This window comes from Drosophila ananassae, chromosome 2L (genome assembly GCF_017639315.1).
Source record: "Drosophila ananassae strain 14024-0371.13 chromosome 2L, ASM1763931v2, whole genome shotgun sequence".
Lineage (NCBI taxonomy): Eukaryota > Metazoa > Arthropoda > Insecta > Diptera > Drosophilidae > Drosophila > Drosophila ananassae.
In genome coordinates, this window is record NC_057927.1 from 2,224,005 (window position 1) to 2,242,951 (window position 18,947).

The window sequence follows — 18,947 nt, forward strand, 5'->3', positions numbered from 1 at the left end:
GAGGTTGGACTGTATTGATCTCTGATCTACGGTTCCCCTAGCTTCTCAGTTCCGACCACATGATCTTTACGTTTTCGGCACGTGCTAGAAAAGGTCTTTGACTGTAGTCAGCTGATATGATAATATAATATTACGCATACGAGAGAGGTGCTACTTGCTCTCCGGAACTCAGTAATCAGTATTCGCCATTATCTGCTCACCTGTTTTCGGGGGAATCAAAATGCTTTGAATAATAGTGTCAGTAATAGTGTCAGCTTTAATCGGCATAATAAAAACCCCCCATATTCGATGCAAAAAAATGACAACGGTGTATTGAATTAGTTTCTTAAAATATTTCAATTTATTTACAACTGTTTTTGCTTACTATCTCGCTTTTTTTCTTTTTCAGTCTTAAATTATAAATACGAGAATTATTAGTTTTAATCTATTTAGTGGGTAGTTTAGAAGGTAGAACTCAGGAACTTTAGCTTTGTTGTGTGGATCGGTGGTTCAATATTACTCAGTGTTTAGTTGGATCTCGTCACAGGATTACTCGCATCTGGAGCAAAACCAATGGGATGAGCAAGACAAGGCTGTAAAGGTCACAGAAATATTTAGAGGGGGTTTCGGGGACAGCGACTTACATAGAGAAGATATTGGAACTGCATTCATAAAAAAACCATGCCAACAATATAAAATGAGTGAATGAGAAAATTAAATAATAGGTGGATCTATTTTATTCGGTGTTCGATCGTAGGACCTCATCACAGGATCAGCGAGGCCACTGAACCTTGCAGAATATGGGTCTGAATATTTTAAGACTGCAATTCAAAAAACCATGCCAAACAAAAAATAATTTTATCAAAATTGAATTAACGTGCAAAATAGTACAAAATAAAAAACATCTCCCATGCGAATAATCCCAGAAAATTTTCATATGGATCTACTCCTCTTACCATATAAACTAAAGAACTTGATTTGATATTAATATATTTTTAATTTTATTTTTTAGTTTAGCAGCTTTCGCTTTTTATCATGCTCTTCTTATTGATCATTTACTCACATATCTGGAAATTGTTTGATTTATGCATTAAGTTATAACAAATTTTTGTTAGTCTAGGGCCTATCAACTTAATTATAGTTTATAATAAATATTTTCAAATAAATAAATAACTCAATTATACAGTTACAAACTATAATTTCACGCTCATCTCTCGTTGATCAAATAAATTAAGATTACTTGTTAGTTTATTAAGTAAATGTAAATTAAAATACAATCTTGTGATTTGTGTGTTTTGCATTGTTTATTCTTTTCTTTTCATATGTCTATTTTCTGTAATTTATTTCACTTTGCCGTTGATTCGCCACCAAAGGATCTTAAGGATTGCCTCGATTTTTCCGGGTGAAAAATTAGCATTTTATATTGATTTACAGAGCTTAGACTACGCACTGAGAGACAGCGAGGTTCGACAATGCAGAGACAAAAATGTATCTTACGACTAAACCGTGTATCTATGTACAAATGGATTCGACTTTGCTTCGTTAACGTTTGGGGGATAGCCCTTTGCAAGTTTTCATCTTGTTTCGTATGGTGTGGTCGTATTTTTGAGTATTTTCATCGTCGATCGAACGTGAAAGTTCGGCCACAGAGACTCAAGTATTTCCATAGACTCTTTTTAGATCATTCGTGTTGTGTAAGGTTATGGCTTCGATTTTACATAATCATAAATATTTGATTTGATGGGCGTGCTATATATAATATTATACATTTCGATGGTGACTACACTCCATAGGGGGGTTCGCTGGAGAGGTTCTTATAAAATACTCGAGACTCCGTCGTAATACATTTGATATTCATCGGGTTTTGCGGGGATGGATTCGCCGGGGGATCGACAGTCCGCTGCATCAAAAATACTTTATTGAACCACAGTCTTGGGTTTGGGATAGGATGGTATATCATTATGTACACTCTGATAGAGATGTGATGTTGTGCTGGATGTGCAGTGTAATGAGTTGTGACTGTTCGGTGTGTGTCTGATCGTGTTGTGGATGTACTTTCGAAACTTGCAATTACAATATCTTTTGCATACTCAAGCCACATTTTTACAGCGCTTTTTTTTCGTTCTCCGATCTTTCTCTTTTCCACGGAATTAAAATGTATTTTCTACACTTTGTACGTTTTGGCTAAGATATATTGAACAAATTTCTAAAACTACTTATAGGTAATTTTGAAAAATACTCCAGAACGCAAATCATAAATAACCAAACAAAAAATAAACCAAAAAGTACAAAATGTGCCAATTCTAATTAAATTTAGAAAATGTTTAAAGAAGATCAATGTTTAAGTTAAAGCCAAAATAATAAAAATTAAATTTAGAAATGTATTAAACTTCCAAACCGTAAAAATACGTTATTGCCAATAGGCAACAAGTTAATAAAAAATTGTTGCTTTAATAATTTAGAAAAAATGTAGAAAAAGTCGATTTAATTTCATCAAGGTTTGTGAGAAATGGAGAGTTAGCTTAGGTTTAATTTAATTTTCTTATGGGAAACTCACAAATCATAGTAGAGCGAGTCGTCGCCTGAGGCACCGCTGCGTCCTTGGGCCTCGGAGCTGCCATCCTCGTAACTGGCGTCCTCCAGGGACTCGGCCTCCTCATCCCCTTCGCCGGTATCCTGGTCTTGATCTTGATCGGGATCCTCCTCCCCGCTGCTCATGCGCACATTGCGCTCCACCCGATCACTGGTCTCGCTCAGTGCCAGGGCGGGCAGGGGAGAACTGCTCTCCCAGCGGCTTTCCGGAGTGGCCAAGCTACTGGCCATGGTGGTGGAGCTGGTGCTGCTCTGCTCCATTTTACGTTGCCTTCGCTTGGAGCCCTTGGCATGATGTGCTTGTTGGGGATTCTGCGGCTGATGTTTCTTTGGGCCTCCCTGACGCTGTTTTCCAGCCTTTCCCTGCGCCTTCCTTTTACCGCCTCCTCCTAACTGCTTGGGCCGCTGCTGCTGGATACCCTTGGCCTCAGCCACGTCGGCTCCCTGATTTTTTCTAGGGCCATTCTTCTTGCCACACTTGGGCGGTGGGGTGCCCTCAGCTGCCGCCTTCTCGCGCAGCTCCTTGCACTTCTGAGCCTTGGGGCCCAGCTTGCGGCAATGGTGTTGCTCCTCGTTCTCATTGGGCTTGCACAGACGCCTCTTTTTGTTCTTGTTGCCCTTGATTTTGTGGTGGCCAGTGGGGCTACTGGAGTTAGTGGAGTTACTGCTATTGGTGGTGCTACTGCTAATGCTACTGCTAATATGGCCGCTCACGCTTTGACTACTGTTACTAATACTAATCAGGCTGCCGGGTCTGAGCGCAGGCACAGGAACGTTTCTACTGCTAGTGAGACTACTACTACTTCTGCTACTACTGCTGATGCTGCCGTTTTTGCTACTGCTTCTGCTATTGCTACCGCCCTTGCCACTGCCGCTGCCGCTCTTGGGGTTGCAAGTGTGCGGCGTCTTGAAACTCTCCGCATCGATCAGCTCGATCAGCGGCTTGCCCGTATCACAGAGTTGGCGCACGCCATGCTTGACGCGATTCGCCCCGAAGTTCTTGGCAATTAGCTGCTCGACCCGCTCCTGGGCCACCGTCTCCGTGATCACATTGGTGTATATGGTCATCTTTTGCAGGGCCCGTCCGGGCGGAATCTGTGTCCGACGGAGTCCGCCCTGATTGTTCAGCGCCAAATAGAAAACGCGCAGCGAATTCGAGTTGTAAGTGGAGGTGTAGGTGTTGTAGTTCTGCAGACCCATGTTCTCGTTGAAGACACAGTCGTCGGTGAAGTCTTTCTGCAACAATTGAGAAAAGGGATTTAATTACAATATTAGTCTTGACTATTAAGAGATTTCTTTGTTCTCATTTGATGAATTAAAGAACCATAGAAAAGACTTAGGTATCTACCGGTAGTCATGTCCATGGAAACTACATTGAAACCCCCTCTGAAAATCGGATAGACGACTGACCAAAGGGTTGTCCTTAATGTTGGCTTCTTCAGAATACTATTCCAATAAATTCCCCTCCGACATTAACCTTCTTCTTTGAATTCCTGTCTAGGAGCGGCGTCTGTTTCTTTTGTGTATCGATCGGGGAATCTGTTGGATAAATGCGCTCATTATCACAGGATGTGCTCCTATCGGTGTTAGCCATCATCGATAGAAGGCCCCCGGCCTGGGCCATTTCACTAACCATAAACATTTCTACTTTATGAACGCCTCATGACAGCCGAACAAAAGCCAGATGAAAGCCAGAAGGATTACCAAGCCGGGAATGAGAAATTATTTGTCTAGGTAAAGGATTCCTGTTTCTGTTTTGGAAGGGAGAGACACACTGCCCTTTGGATGCGCCGACTCCTAGGCATCTGCAAATCAAATTCAATTACCAACATTGAATTAATTCACTTGTCAGGCAATTAAAATTGTTTCGTAAATAAAACGGCACACAGGCAATTCCCTGACTGATTGTTTCCCCGGGAAAATGTCGCCGCTTAAATTTAGAAATTAATCAGGCAAACGGCGAACCGAAATGAGCCATCAAATGGGTGAGGGCCAGGCCAAGCCAGGCCGGGCCAGGCCAGAAGGCAAGTGAAAAATGTTGCCGCCGCGTCCGGGGGTCGGGACAAATTTTTTGACATATGTGACAACAATGTGGTCGGTGCTCGAGCCCCTCTTCGACCCAGCAAGTCCCTTTTCGATCGTGCCATATCTCATTCACTGGCGGACTCGTTTTATGATACGTATTTCCAGGCATTTTCATTTATTTTTAGTTTTAATGGCTTGCAAGTGAAAATTTGCAGACACCAAAGGAAATGAAGTTGTACTTAGATAAGCCAACACACAAATAAAGGAAAGGGATTGGGAACGGGAACGGGGAAGTACCCAGAACCATTAGCTCTATCGGAGCTTATCGAGTGGCGCCAGGTGAGAGTTTAAAGGGTCAACCTGCTGTTGGGTCGAGATTACCGGGAACACCTACAAACGGACATCACCACTTAGGGAACACGAGCTCGGAGTGATTTTCAAGGCCCGGGGTCACTGCGTGACCACTTATCGCCCCTGAACAGGACAATAACGATGATAATGATGCAACATATTCATTGGGCCCAGTCGGCATTAATTGACCAACCAAACCCAGCTCTGCGGGCGGTCCAGCTTTTTAGTCCCCGCCTCCTCGGGCCGCCCCGTCGGAGAACAAATTATGCAAATTAATAAGCAAAACCGTAATATGAACATTTATGGCTACGACATTTTAATTGGACGAGACGGAGCTGACTCACTAGGGTTTCGGCCTGAAATTTATGAATTGGCAAACATTTCGGGCCTTTTTGTTCAGCCTGGTCAATTAGCCGGCCGAAAATCACCTGCCCCGTTGGTCACAAGATCGGACGGAAACATTTTGAATAATATGGTGAAATGCCATAAAATCAGTCACAAGGCAAGATGATATTAATAGAATCAAAGGGGAAGTATACAAATGCCCAGTAAATCAGAGATCGTAACATTTAACCAAGTTTAGAGTGCATATACACGTACTTCATAGAAACAAATAAATAAAAAAATATATAGATATACTTCCCTTGCCCCTCCCGCTGGGTGGAGTACAAAGGAGCACCGGACGTGCTGGCCGCCAAAATAAACAAGAAGACGGCCCAATATAACCGCCCACTTGACCAACTTAGAGATATGTTGGCTATGTTATAGGCCTGTCTCTCGGCTGCAGAATGCGGCGCCTTCAAAGGGCCGCCTACAAAGTTGCCGCTGGTGAAGCGCATCAATCAACACCGGCCAGGCCAAGTATCTGTATCTGCGAGATACTCGCACTGAACGCGAACACGCCTCGGCTGACAGAATTAGCACACTCGCTGCTATTTCGGATGCGAAAAGGTCAAAGTGCTCGGACGGCGACAGAGACAGCGGAAAGCAATGAAAACGACAACGAAATTGAAAATAAAAATGAAAATCAAATAAATTAAACTAAAAACTAATGCCGGACGGGCCGATGAAGCACTGCCGCAACAGTCACATGGCGCCAGCCCAAAAAAGGCATCCGACGGATGCACAATCGAGGATCTTGTCGATTCCCAAGCGCAGCGGGGTAATGTGTCACATCAATTTCGAGGGAGGGAGGGAGTTACAGGAAGGGGACCAAGGACCAAGGACATGCGACCGACATCAGTTGGCACTTGATGACCTGACCGAGCAAAAGGACTGCACATTCCAGAAAGAAAGGGACTCGCCCAAGGACTTACTGATCGTGTTGCTTTGTTTTTGTTCACATTTAATTTTTTTATTTATGATCTTTTCGGCTCTGTGGCTCTTCGGGTGCTCTTTCATTTATGTGAGTGTCCCTTTAGAGTTTTCGGTTTACCTCAATCTTTTAACAGCCCTTTGTTTGTTTTTGTTTTCACTAGAGGGGTGCCAACAATGGAACAGATACGATTACCCAAAAGCCGCTCTACATTTCAAATATAGTTATCTGAGAGGGCAGAAAATTAAAATGCGAAATCGATTATGCGGTTCAGGAAATGAATTGAAATATTTATTACTAATTCAAGTCTTTATATCTTGAATCTTGCCTATTCTTTTAATTTAAATTTTATGTAAAAACAAATGCTGTTGTACTCACCGAGCCATAGGCTATGCCACACGCGTCCATGCACAGATACAAGCAGGTTGCCACACTCTGGAGCTTGATGCGACCCACATCCACGGTGGAGCGCTGCAGAATCGCTGCAAATGAAACGGAGAGCGGAGAAAGCACATTAATTAATAATCAATCACAAGTTGGACGATTGTGAGAATGAGACCCGATTATGGCCTGACCCAAAATATGGGCCCAGGTGTCAGGATGTCAGGATGCCGCCAAGGCCCGTCTCAAAAGTGGTTAATTACATATCCGACACCTGGTGAGCCGTCAGGCCCACGAGAGTCTGTAATCTGCCGGCAGTAATAAATGAAAGATAAAATAAAATGCATTTCCAGCTGGGAGTCCACCAATCATAGATTCCATTGCCGGGCAAATTTGTCAACTGTACTTAATCGAAGATGCCTTAAGTGAGATTATGGCAGATATTATTTATGGCGATCAATGAGCCGGGTTAATTGAAATTGCCGCCTTGCACTTGAGAAATGAGCATTGAAAAAGGCAGCCACCAAATTCAAGTTCAGCACCGTTTAAGGTCAAACCACTTGTGTGGTCCAACACTCTTCGGGAGTGGAGTGGAGGCAGAAGTGGAGTGTGATATCCCGGTGGATGGGGGCGTGGCATGGGGGAACCAGACCGCCTGCCTCCTTGTCGGTTGGCAGTTGGCTGGCCAAAGTGTGTCAGCACTTTGTTGTTGGCCGCAGCTCGTTCAATGAACTTTATGCACTTTGTGCGTAATAAACATCAATTTATAAATACGCAGCTTGTTACGGGAGCAATTGGTAATTGAAATCTTAGCCAGCTGCTGTGTTGTGGCAAGGAAATAGCTGTTCTTCATAAAAAAAAATTATTAGTACAGACAATTATGGCGGTCTAAGGAACCATTGAGTGGCCACTTGAACGACGCCAAAAGAGTAGTTTTTATGGCACGGTTGATATGATAGGAACAAGTAATTAAATCCCGAACTATTCGTTATTTATGTGTGTTTTTTTATGGGGCAGCTGCTGGGATAAACCCTTGACATATGGAAATGCTGGTGGTATGCCAGCTGATTCCTGAATAATTACCGCATCTCGACAGAAACTGTGCCAGCAGATAAACAGACGCGAAAATATCATAAAATATTGCTGTCAATAGGTGGGCAATTTATGGCCCACATGCTTATCCCCTATATGCAACTTTAATTGCAACTGCAACTGCAACTTCAGTTGCAACTTCGGCTAAGCCAAACAAAGGCAATGCAATTTTATTTACAGGGAATCTATTTCCTCCACCTCTACATCTCAAATACGGAAATTGTTAAGTTTCGGCGAAAAGGAAAAAAACATAAATAACACATGAGGCTCTGCTCCCATTCCTCCAAAGTTTAAAGACTGAACTATACCCGATACCGTTCTCGTTTACCCGATTGGATTAACAAGTTCCCTTCCTCAAAAAATTTCTTCCAGCGCTATGATTAAATGCTCCATTTCTTTTTGGAGTGTTAGGCAATTTTGCCTTCAACTCTTAAAAAAAACAATACTAACATAATAAACAAAAAAATAAAAGAAAACTAAAAAAATGACATCTAAAGAGTGCCAGTTCATTTGTTAAAATCGAAGAGGGCACAGGGGTCCTCCTCCCACTGGAGTGACAGGGGACAAGGTCTGGGGGAGGCCGGCTGGCCCAGTGACAGCCTTTCACTTTGAATGCCATGTGGTGTTGCATTTCACTTGCGTCGTGTTTGGCGTGGTGTGACTTTTTTTCTTCGGGGCTCATTTAAAAAACGATTTGTTTTGCTCGAGTTAACAAAAGTAATTTTTCTTCTTTTTTATCTTTCGTGAGTGTCTTTGTGTGTGCGGCCAAACAGCGACAACTTTTAGCGTATTAAATTGTTAAAAAGAATAATTTATATATATGTATGTTTTTATTCTTGTGGGAAAGTTCCTCTCTTTCACCCGATGTCGGTGCTAATTTTAGGTCGGAGAAAATAGGAAACCCAACGAGCACGCAAGAGGGTTGATAGGCGAACGAATGTTCTCTGCTTGTGCTAGAACTTTGTCGCTGGGCACAGCATGTGGCGCCGTGGCTTAGTTGGTTAAAGCGCCTGTCTAGTAAACAGGAGATCGTGAGTTCGAATCTCGCCGGGGCCTATGTTTCGATTGATGAAGCATTTACTTTTTTATTTTATTTTTATTTATTTATCTATTTTTTTTAGTATATAATAATTAGATTTCCCAAATATACTATCTGCACTTGTATTAAGAACACACAATGAAGGAGACTTTTATTGAAAAACAATTTTCCATTAAATGGCTGATAAGATTGCCCACTAATGTTCATAGTCAATTTTTCCACTTTTTTTCGGTTCATTATTAAGTGGTTATTACAGCCCGCAATAATAACAATACAAAATCTGACTGAGGTGAGAAAAAGTGCATAATGTTAATCAAATGATCTTTTATTGATCAATCATCGGGCCGTTTGGAAGTTCAATCAAGCATGGAGATCAGTTCATTGAACCGGCCAGTCGTGTGGTAAATCCAAAGTTCGAACTTGGAAATTAAATACGCTCGTATATCCAAATTCCTGGCACGCTTCTGGGCTGCTTTAAATTACCCAAATATTAAGCACGTAGTGCGCTGGGGAAGGAGGAGGAGGTGGCATCCAGAAACAACAATAATAAAATCGGCTCCAATGGCTGTCACGCTCTGACAATAATTAAAATGTCAAAAAATATGAAGTGTTCGGGTGAGTTATGTTGGGACGGGTGAGTTCTTGATCACCTTATCCTTCGATGGATCGATGATATGCCCCGATAGCCGATGCATTTTATGCAAATGAGACCTTAATTTTCTTCAAGACAACAGCCGAAATTTATGAGCAGGCCTTCAAGGAAATTTGAAGTTGACAAAAAACGATATAGCAGTGGTTATTTAAATAAATCCATTCATATGTACATACATATACATATGTATGGAATGGCTTTTTATTATATTTTTAATTATGGTTACAAAAAAAAGTGTGACGTTTTAGCGTGACATTTTATGAAAATTTACGATCACTTTTGTGGTTATTTAACATAATATGGTATGCCAGCCATCAATGATCATAAAAAATATCTCTGGGAATATCTGGTCGAGGCATTATCCGCTTTGTTTGGACTTCCAACCCGCAACCCTCAGCACACTACTGTGCCACGCCGTCTTTTGTGGCCTTTTGTTGCTCGATCCGACTAATTTATGATCGTGGGCAGCGTATTTTGACAATTTGATTTGAATTGGAGGCGAGCATATCAATCAATGGAGACTCCGTTTCATTCCACATGTCCATATGTATTCCTATGTGTCTGTCCCCCGATCCAGATGACAATGAAGAGTTAACAGTTAATAGACAGCGCCTCTATTAAAGCCCAATTAGTGGCAGTTTATTGAGTTGTCGTTTGGCCGGGCCATAAATCTCTGCCACGAAGCTGCGCCATGCCGCTGCCACTTCCACTTGCCACTTCCCACCGCCTTCTGGCTGCAATTCCTGCTTAGATAAACGGCGATAAATCAAACCGTGGGCGGTATGATAAGCCGATCTATTTAGCATTTGCAGGTGATTACTTTTAATTTTGTATTTGGAAACCAAAAGCCGCTTACATAAAGTGTGTGTGTGTGTTTTTGGAGTGTTTGCTGGGAAAAGAGGGCCAGTTCTCACCCTAAATCTTTGGTATTTCATGCTTGGCTGGAGAAATTGCAATCCGTATCTATTCCGGTATTCGGAATTCGCATCTCATATTAGCACCCATCGGCAAACAATCGTTTGAGTGCCAAATTCAATTCACAGTTGGCTAAACCTCGCACCCCAGACCCCGTTCCTTTGTTTGGCGGGCAATCGAAATGCATTTTTGGTTGTGCTAAGGGGAGTGGAAGGATATCCTGCAACCGAATACCTTATTGGCCAATTTCCGATAAAAGCAAATGCGCAAAAATATAAATTACAATCGTCTTGACAGACGGGAATCTCGCCAAGGGTGGTTTGCCAAAAAAAGGAACAAAAAACGCCCACCGAAATCCTGCATATGGCAAATGATAATGCGAATATTGCAATCCGTACCTCCGGAATGGTTAATCTAAATGGAAAATATTATAATATCTGCTGGATGAGATCTATCCGCATTGATGGGATTTGTCACGACCACTTTGGACATTGGAGGTTGGAATTTCTTTGATTGGGCATTTCACATTTGTGAAGATTCTGGCTTTCTCCCCGAGATAAATTAAAGTTATCAACGCTACCGTTTGTGGTCTTAGGCTTAAAGGGGATATCGCAGGGCGTGCATCTGGGCCCAATTCATTAATGAAAAATGAATGCGGCTATTGAGAATGCCTTCATTTGATTAAATTAGACTAATAACGTGTAAAGTATGGGCAGTACCCCATCGAAAGGCATTGTCTAATCGAGTGGCTTGGCCCACCAGAGGAGAACCCAACCGAACAAAAGCCGATTAGGTAAAAGTTTTCCAGTGAAAGTTCACCGCATTTGAATAACACCGAAATCCAATGTGCTGCCAGCGCGTTCTTACAAATTAATACAAGCCGAGGGAGAAAAACAAAGTAATGAAAATTATGTAAAAAATTACGAGCGGAAAAAAGCTGTAAAATTTAAAAACAAACATATGTAAAATATGTCAAAAAATTATGCTTCGAAAAACGATCTTAAGAAAGATGTTAAAAACTGTAAAATGTTTTGCATCAAAGAAAACACAGCCACGCCCCCAAAATCCGCCTTCGAGTGCGTGACCAGTGACAGGCCAATTTCGGAGGCGCCCGCAGAGATCTCAGTGCCCCAGCTTCGGCTTTTTTTTTGTGTTTTCCGCATTTTCTGGCCGCGGCTTTTTCTTGTCCACTAAACAACCAGTTGGAGTGGAAATGAAATATGTAGATGAGTCTTTAATTAATTTGAGACACGACAAGACAAGTGGCGTCGTCTGTGGCTGCGTCTGCGACAGCAACGATGTCTGCCTCTGACTCTGCCCCTGTCCATTCCCTCGTACCTCCTGCCGCTCCAGCTCTTCCTCTGCTTCACCCCCGCCCACCCACCGCTCCGCGCTTTTTAGGCCAAGAATGATCATCCAACAAACCGGGATCGGTTCTAGCCAACCGTATGCAGCCGCAGCTATGATACCTGCTCCATGGCAGGTGTTGAGTCATTTGGTTGACTGGCCATTAGAGTCTCCATTGATCATTGATCATTGACCAAATCGCTTTGCGTTTGATCATGGAACAGGGTTCTAGAGACTAAGGTTACCTCTTTCGTAAACCTTTATGACTTCCACCTTAATACTCTCTTTAACCAAGTATAAAGTCGCTTGGTCCCCACCTCCATTTCAGGGTCGCACTTAGCCATCCCCAAGTCAATTATCTGCTCTGCCTTAGATCTCTGACCTCTGTGCCAAATATTTGCATTTGCCATAAAGTCGATCATAAATTTTAGACCCGACCACTAAAGCCCGCCTCGCTCGATTGCGATTCTGTGTCACCCGGCTAGCAGGGAGTGGGAGGTTGTCAACATTGTCGCCATGGCCCATAGATAAGGCTGCAGTTATCAGACTAGGTCCAGACCTAGGATGGGAGTATCTCCGTCCCGCCCCCCAAAGACAACCGCTCCCATTGTATTCACATTCGCAATCTGAATCACATTCACATTCGTATTTGCATGCGATGCATTGGTTATTCGAATGCTCAGTATGATCCTAACCCATTTTCGAGCAAGAAATCTATCACGAATCAATTAGCTTGGACAGGGCAGAGAGCATAAATTTTCGCAAGCCCCGGCTTGATTTATGCAACGCAACAAATGGAAACTCTTAATTATTTGACAGAAAAAAATCAAACTTAAACTGTTATAAGTCGCATATATATTATTTAGCTGGCGTTGGCTGTCAAAGTCGCGGTTGTCAAATTGTTAACCGTTGTTGGCCAAGTTGCCAAGTTTTTAGCCTGTCGGCGACGACGTACCAGCGTCTGGTTAGACGACATTTTTTTCTACATAAAACAAGCAAAGAGAAACAGAAGTCCATAAAACATTTTTAGCATGTGCAGACTGGCGGCTTTTAAAATTATTCACTGCGGCCGAAGCGACAGATGCGGGCTGATGATCTGGTCGTGTCAATGGTTTGAGGTTTTGCATTTTATGGTTCCAGTCAGCCGGCAAAGATGTACGCAATAGAACACTGGGGGCATGAAGAAAAAAGTATCGACCACAGAAAGAGCCATCACAGAGCCACTAATAGCTCCCCAAACAAAAAGGCGAAAAAGTTCCCAACTCAGCCGTGACCAGATAAATTAGGCTCCAGTTCAAAGTTCAAAGAGTTTGGTCCCCTTTGACATGGCGACAATTCGTTCGCTGACACACATATTATGCAGTTCCCCAAAATATAAACGGAAATCACTAAACTGGAGCGGAGCGAAACGAATCCCATAGCCCATAGCCACACTGTCGCCTGTCAACTTTGGAGAATGAAAATTCTATTGGGAGGAAGTGGGAAATGAAAATGGGCCTGGGAGGAAATCTGTGAGCTTGTATTTTTAGATGTCGCCAGCCCTCTAGACATTTGACATGAGGAATAACATTTCAATTAGTTGATCGAATGCTCGATTTGAGTTGAATTGCCTTTGGGGGCAGAGTATGGATACCAGATATGAGGAGGAGTCCCCAAAGGGGGAGCCATCCCATTCCATCGCTTTCCTTTTTTTTGTGTGAATAACTAATGCTTCCTCAAATGTTGATGCCCAGACACATTTGCAAATGATCCAGATAGCACGGGCAAGTGTGTGTGTGTTGTCACTATCGCAAAGTGTAATTCCAAATGGTAGTAGGAATGCAGCCGAGCCGTATCTATTAGATACACCGCACTCCGCACCACACCGGAGCACCCAACGTAAATGTAAATGTATCTGCATCTGTGTTTGTGCGGGGCGTAAATAGTGCAGAGCGTGCTTAGTTGCGTTTGCAATTAATTCACAGTAAACAGCAAATGTTGCAAATAAATTAGCAGCAACAAAAAAGTATCTGCAAGTGAAAATCGTGTCTGAGCCCCATAAAATGCAATTGAAGCCGCATACGACACTTTGCCACTTTGCTTATCGCCTCCTAACATCGACTTTGGGTGACAGCATTTTTCGTTTTGAATTTTTTAAATACTCTTTAATTGAAAGGGTGATACTATCAAAATTGTCTGTTTTCAAGCCTAAGTAAGTAATCTTAGTAGTCATCCTCATCATTTTTTTTTGAAATATTCAAAATATTTCAAATTTGGAAAGACTTCTTCAGTTGAAACAAAAATGTATTTATGATTTATAGGGCTTTTTCCCACTGGCCATATCTCCCCATTTGTTTAAAGAAAAATGAATGCAAATCATTTTAGAAAAATATTTATTTGTCTAGATTAGTCATTTCCCGCCCATTCAAGGGTATAGTTTGTTCGGTGACTGAGACTTGGGCTAAAACGCCATCGGAAAACGTCATAATTATCGGGGGGCAGCCGAGTGGGCCGCAAGTGAGCACTTGGCGCAGATACAGATACAAATGCAGGCCGCGCGGATACGATACAGATACATATACAGATACACTTAATACTACGTTTGTTTGCCAGGCACAATGCAAAATATATTGACTTAGGTCAGTGGCTCATTGAACGCAAATGCAAATTGTTGTTGCTATTGCTCCTGCTCGGTAATTCGCACTTCACACCCTGACGTGCATATGTCTAAATGAGTGTACGTACGTATGGGTGTTTGTGTATCTGCAAGATACATGACTGCAAGTAGCTGGCAAAATGTGATAAACAAACCTGACGCCAGACGCCTTGTGAGCAGTTAAAATTAAAGCCAAACATCGGAGAATATTACCTCATCGAGGAGGGATGGCATAAGTTATAGACCAGACCGATATATCAGGCGATCAAGGTTGCCATTGGAATTCCTAAGAACTCTTTCAAATATTGAGTTACCGTCCAGCACCGCCCGTATCCAACTATCAGATTACTTTTCGAAAATATCAAGAATTACAGAAACCAAACTGGAAAACTGAAATTATTGACCAGTCCGCAGTTAATTTTTATTGGTCGCGTCAATCTTCATGAGAAATGTTTAAAGATTGTTCTGGGAAGCCAGCCAGTAATGTCCGTTTAAATGCTCATTAATTAGATAATCATAAAGATATTATTGGACAAGGAATCTTGCTCAATGAAAATGGAAAACGGCCCATCAAAATTCCAAAAGTATAATAGAGCCATAAGAAATCCCTCAGTGCTTGACAACCGAACATTAAAAGCCCCTCCCTTCCAATAAAGAAATATATAAACATTTCTTAGCCAGAGTCCTCCGTCCCCCAAAGAGTGAGAGTGAAAGTGACGCTCTGGTTCCAAAACAGAAATCAGCATAAAAATTGTTAACTAAATTGTTATTCAACAAAAACTCACAGCAATAATAAACAACAGACTACAAGCACAAATTTAGATAAGAGGTCTGGCGGAGATATCTCTGAGATGCTCGGATAGCATGTTTCGCTTTATTGTCGCCGCCATGCATCATCCGATACGATATACCATTCGATTCGATCGGATACGGTCCAAAATCGAGGAAATTTCAGCTTTCAGCACTGCCATCTGCCTCTGCTGCCTGAAAATCTCCAATGCCGAGAAAATCTTTACGATGTGCCAGACAATTAAAAGATATTTAGATACTTCTGACGATCTATTTTGGGAGCTGCCTTTGACTCAATTTGGTCCAAAGTGTGTTTGCATTAATTCGACCTCAAAATGTGCCGTGAAATTAGATTACCCAAAAGAGCGGACCGAGTGAATAAATGATTGCCCAAGTGTTGGCTGCTGTGTGGCTCTGCTCCAGATGATCGGTTCGCCAATTTGGCCAATTATCGGGTCCATTATGGAGGAAATTGCATTCAGCATTCACTCAGCCATCCAGTTGGACCACCTGCAAAGGTAGCAAAGACTCGGTTTACCGGAGCACGCGACTGGTGCCAGTTGACAGCCAGTCTTTTGTTGGGGGCCCCCGTTTTTTTAAACGCCTAACAAGGTCTGGCGCTTTGCCAGCGCCTGTGTCTCTGTCTGTCCAGCGGAACATTTGTCATACCACTTGCCTGTCGGCTTGTAGATGCAGATAGCAAACACTTCAGGTGCACTTTCAGCGAAAAATAAGAGACAAAAAACAAAAAGCTTGAAAAGCATCTACATTTTAACACTCCAATACACTTAAACTATTTCTCTCTGTGCACAACTGGAACTGCAACAATTCACAGCTCAACAACTTCTCCCCCGATCGTTTATCGATTGACAATGTAATTGTGATTTATGCAAATTGCCGGGCTCGACACCTTTTGGCGAATTTATGCCGCATAAAATGCCACGATCCACCTTCTTTGGTTCTCGTTGGCTGGCTGACTTTCTTCTTTCTCCTCGGTAGGAGATTTGCTTATTATGCTTGGCGATCTGGGAGCTGTTTATTGACTTGGTCTGCGAAACAAAATAATTGGATTGGAGTCGGCTCCAGTGGTGGAACCCACACGAACTCTCCCGGTGGAGCCAATACGCTTGTTTTCATTTCTATTAATATTTTCTTTTGGAAAAATGATTGTTGCACCCAATAAAAAATCGCACACTGTGGCACGGACAGGCATTAATCAGCCGGAAAACCAAACCAAAAAGTGAGAAAAATAACAAAAGTTTGCAGAATGGAAATCAGCAATTGAAGAAGTAGTACTGTTTGCTTAGTGTGGTGATTTCTTCTCGGCTTCTGTTTCTGCAGCCAAAATGAAAACAGCCGAACGCAGCCCAACAAAAAAAATTCGCAGATGCGTGAGGAGGCCGAAACATGCGTCAATAACCCCATTCCGGATCGATCGATCGATCGCGATTGAGTAAATCCTTTGCTAGCAGCAGACACCGCATCCCATCCGGGCGAATGATGAAGATGAAGATACTTTTCCTGCATTTTTATTAGCTCGCCACACTCGCCGGCTAAGTGGGCAATAAAAGCGGTTAGTATCTGGTATCTGATAGTGGGCCAGACGCTTTTTGCTTATCTCATAGCTCGGCAACAAGCATCTAACCACTTTCCTGGCCACTTTGCAAGTGTGGCAAGTGCAATTGGCAATGGGTATTGGGTATTGGTATTGGTGTTGGTGTTAGTTTATGCGTGCTCTGATTTCATGATGTGTGAATGGGCTCGTTAAATGTTTGGCCAGATTGAGTGAGAAATTAGTATATCTAAGACTGACAGTTTGATTTATTTATTAGGAAGTCATCACTGATTTTCATAATTACTCCAGTGCACATGTAGGACAGTCTATTTTATGACATAATACTTCAAAATATACAAGGTGTTGTTTAAGTAAGCCGTCTTTATATTTTCTCTCAATATTTTTATGAATCAATAACTCAAACAGAAGTTTATAGTGCAGAAAAGTGAGTCTTATTCAGCCGTACAATAAACTAAATCAAATTAATGATTCAATTCATTCAAACTGCATTCCGCTGGTGTAGTCGAACAAGAAATTTCCCAACATCCCCGATACATTTGCCCCACTGATGCAACATTGTTGCCTGATGAAACACTTGCGGAGCACCTGATTCTCTCAGTTCGAACAAATGAATGCCTGTGCCATAATTTGCGCTACATTTTGTAGGCCATGTTCCAGACATTTTGTTTCCTTCGGTACTGTTGTTTTTTGTTTGTTTGTTTGGCGCTACGAATCATACGTATATATTATTGGGCACTCATAGCGTTGCATAAATCATAGATTCAACGCGCCGGAGTGCGTGAATAATGCGAGGATTACTGAGCCAAAAGTGGCATGAACAAAATGAGGAAATTACGACTGGTAGGCCGCTTAATTATCGCCCAGATACAGAGAACGTCTATCTAACTATGAGCTACTGTGCGACATTCTGGAAGTCGCTGTCCCACTCGAGTGCATTTTTATGATCGCTCATTAATTTTATGGCTTTTCATTTGAAAAGGCGAAGGCGGATCTGGATGCTGCTGCGAAGGCGGAGGCGGAACTGGCCGATAAGAGGGATCCCACACACACTCGAAGCCTGTGATTGATGGCATCGTCTGGATGGGACGCACTTGCTCCAATGACCGCGATCATGCACTGATCACATAACTCCTCGTGTCTGGCCAGGATCGCCAGTTGCCAGTTGCGAGTTGTGGTGGAAACCGTTTGCCAAAACACGTCGCACAATCAGCTAATTGGACAACCGACGAGAGACGACCAACTCCCCAGTGTCGCTTTCATTAGCATGCAAATGCAGATCGCACCGATATTGTATCTCGCGGATACTCCGCTTCTATTCCTTAATGGTTGCAACGTGTTTCGGTGCCTGCTCTTTTGTAATTAATGTGATCCGCCGACTGACCTTAACTGTGTGTTGTCAGCCTGATTAAAAAGTGTTGAAAAACAAGTTGTTACTGCCCCCAAGCCGCTGCCAATGAAACGGAAATCGGAAAAGATACACCACATACCTCATACCGGGGTACTGGGCACTGGATATTGGATAATGGTGCTGATCCCGAAACCAAAACTGGCTCGGAGGCATTTTGTCATTTAAATGGTGGCTCAGGGATTGGCTTTTCGCTCTTGGCTTTCGATTTTGAGTCTAATTAAGGCGAACATGTGCCAAGATCAATGTCGGCGGCGCCACCATGGCGTGCGTATCTGTCAGATACTTACGCCAGATACTTATTGCGAATAAAACCAATATACTTATGACGCCAGCTACCGAAAATTCATTTATGCCATTCCCTGAGTCCCGCTCTCAGGACATGATGCAGTTTGCCTTAATTGCACTCCGCCAACTGACAAATTGCACTTCGGTAATGGAATTTTGGTCTCTGACATTGTTATTGTTTTTTAATTCCGATCCGCAAATTATGCACATTTTGCATGCAATTTATGAATGCCTACCATGCGAAATCCCTGTGGCATTGAACCCTCTGAGGATGTATCTTCATCCGACTCGTAAGCGATTTTTTGTTGAGTTGTCAGCCACCGAATAGAGTTGCCTTGTTGTGGGGGATTTATGGTCTAGGCAACATCGTTTAGAGACAGCCCCGCCCACATGTTAGTACACAGAAAGAAATCGAATCTAAATAGAGCACTTCTGCCTAATAACCTCATAAAAAGGTCTACCATCTTAATTTTATAATATCTTACATAATTTTAGTATCTTACTCTTTTGAAAAAATATTTCTTTCAAATGCAAATTTTTATATTATGCTCTACTTATGAAAATGC

The 18,947-nt window shown here is 42.4% G+C and overlaps 1 protein-coding gene and 1 non-coding gene across 3 annotated transcripts in view; one reads left to right on the top strand and one right to left on the bottom strand.

Annotated features, from left to right (window-relative positions):
* Window positions 1-324: 324 nt before the first annotated feature.
* The window catches only part of LOC6500142, a 43,791-nt gene continuing 25,168 nt past the window's right edge, over window positions 325-18,947 (bottom strand). The window contains exons 3-5 of one of the 2 annotated variants that reach the window (XM_014910911.3): window positions 6,641-6,744; window positions 2,537-3,807; window positions 325-1,879 (exon numbers count right to left, since the gene is read on the bottom strand). In XM_014910911.3, coding sequence (XP_014766397.1) covers window positions 1,834-1,879; window positions 2,537-3,807; window positions 6,641-6,744 — 1,421 coding nt within the window. In that variant the 3' untranslated portion in view covers window positions 325-1,833. The remainder of the gene's footprint in view (window positions 1,880-2,536; window positions 3,808-6,640; window positions 6,745-18,947) is intronic. The other variant, XM_001953108.4, reaches the window with a different exon arrangement.
* Trnat-agu lies at window positions 8,718-8,791 on the top strand. The gene has a single exon. It is a non-coding gene; the product is annotated as a tRNA-Thr (tRNA).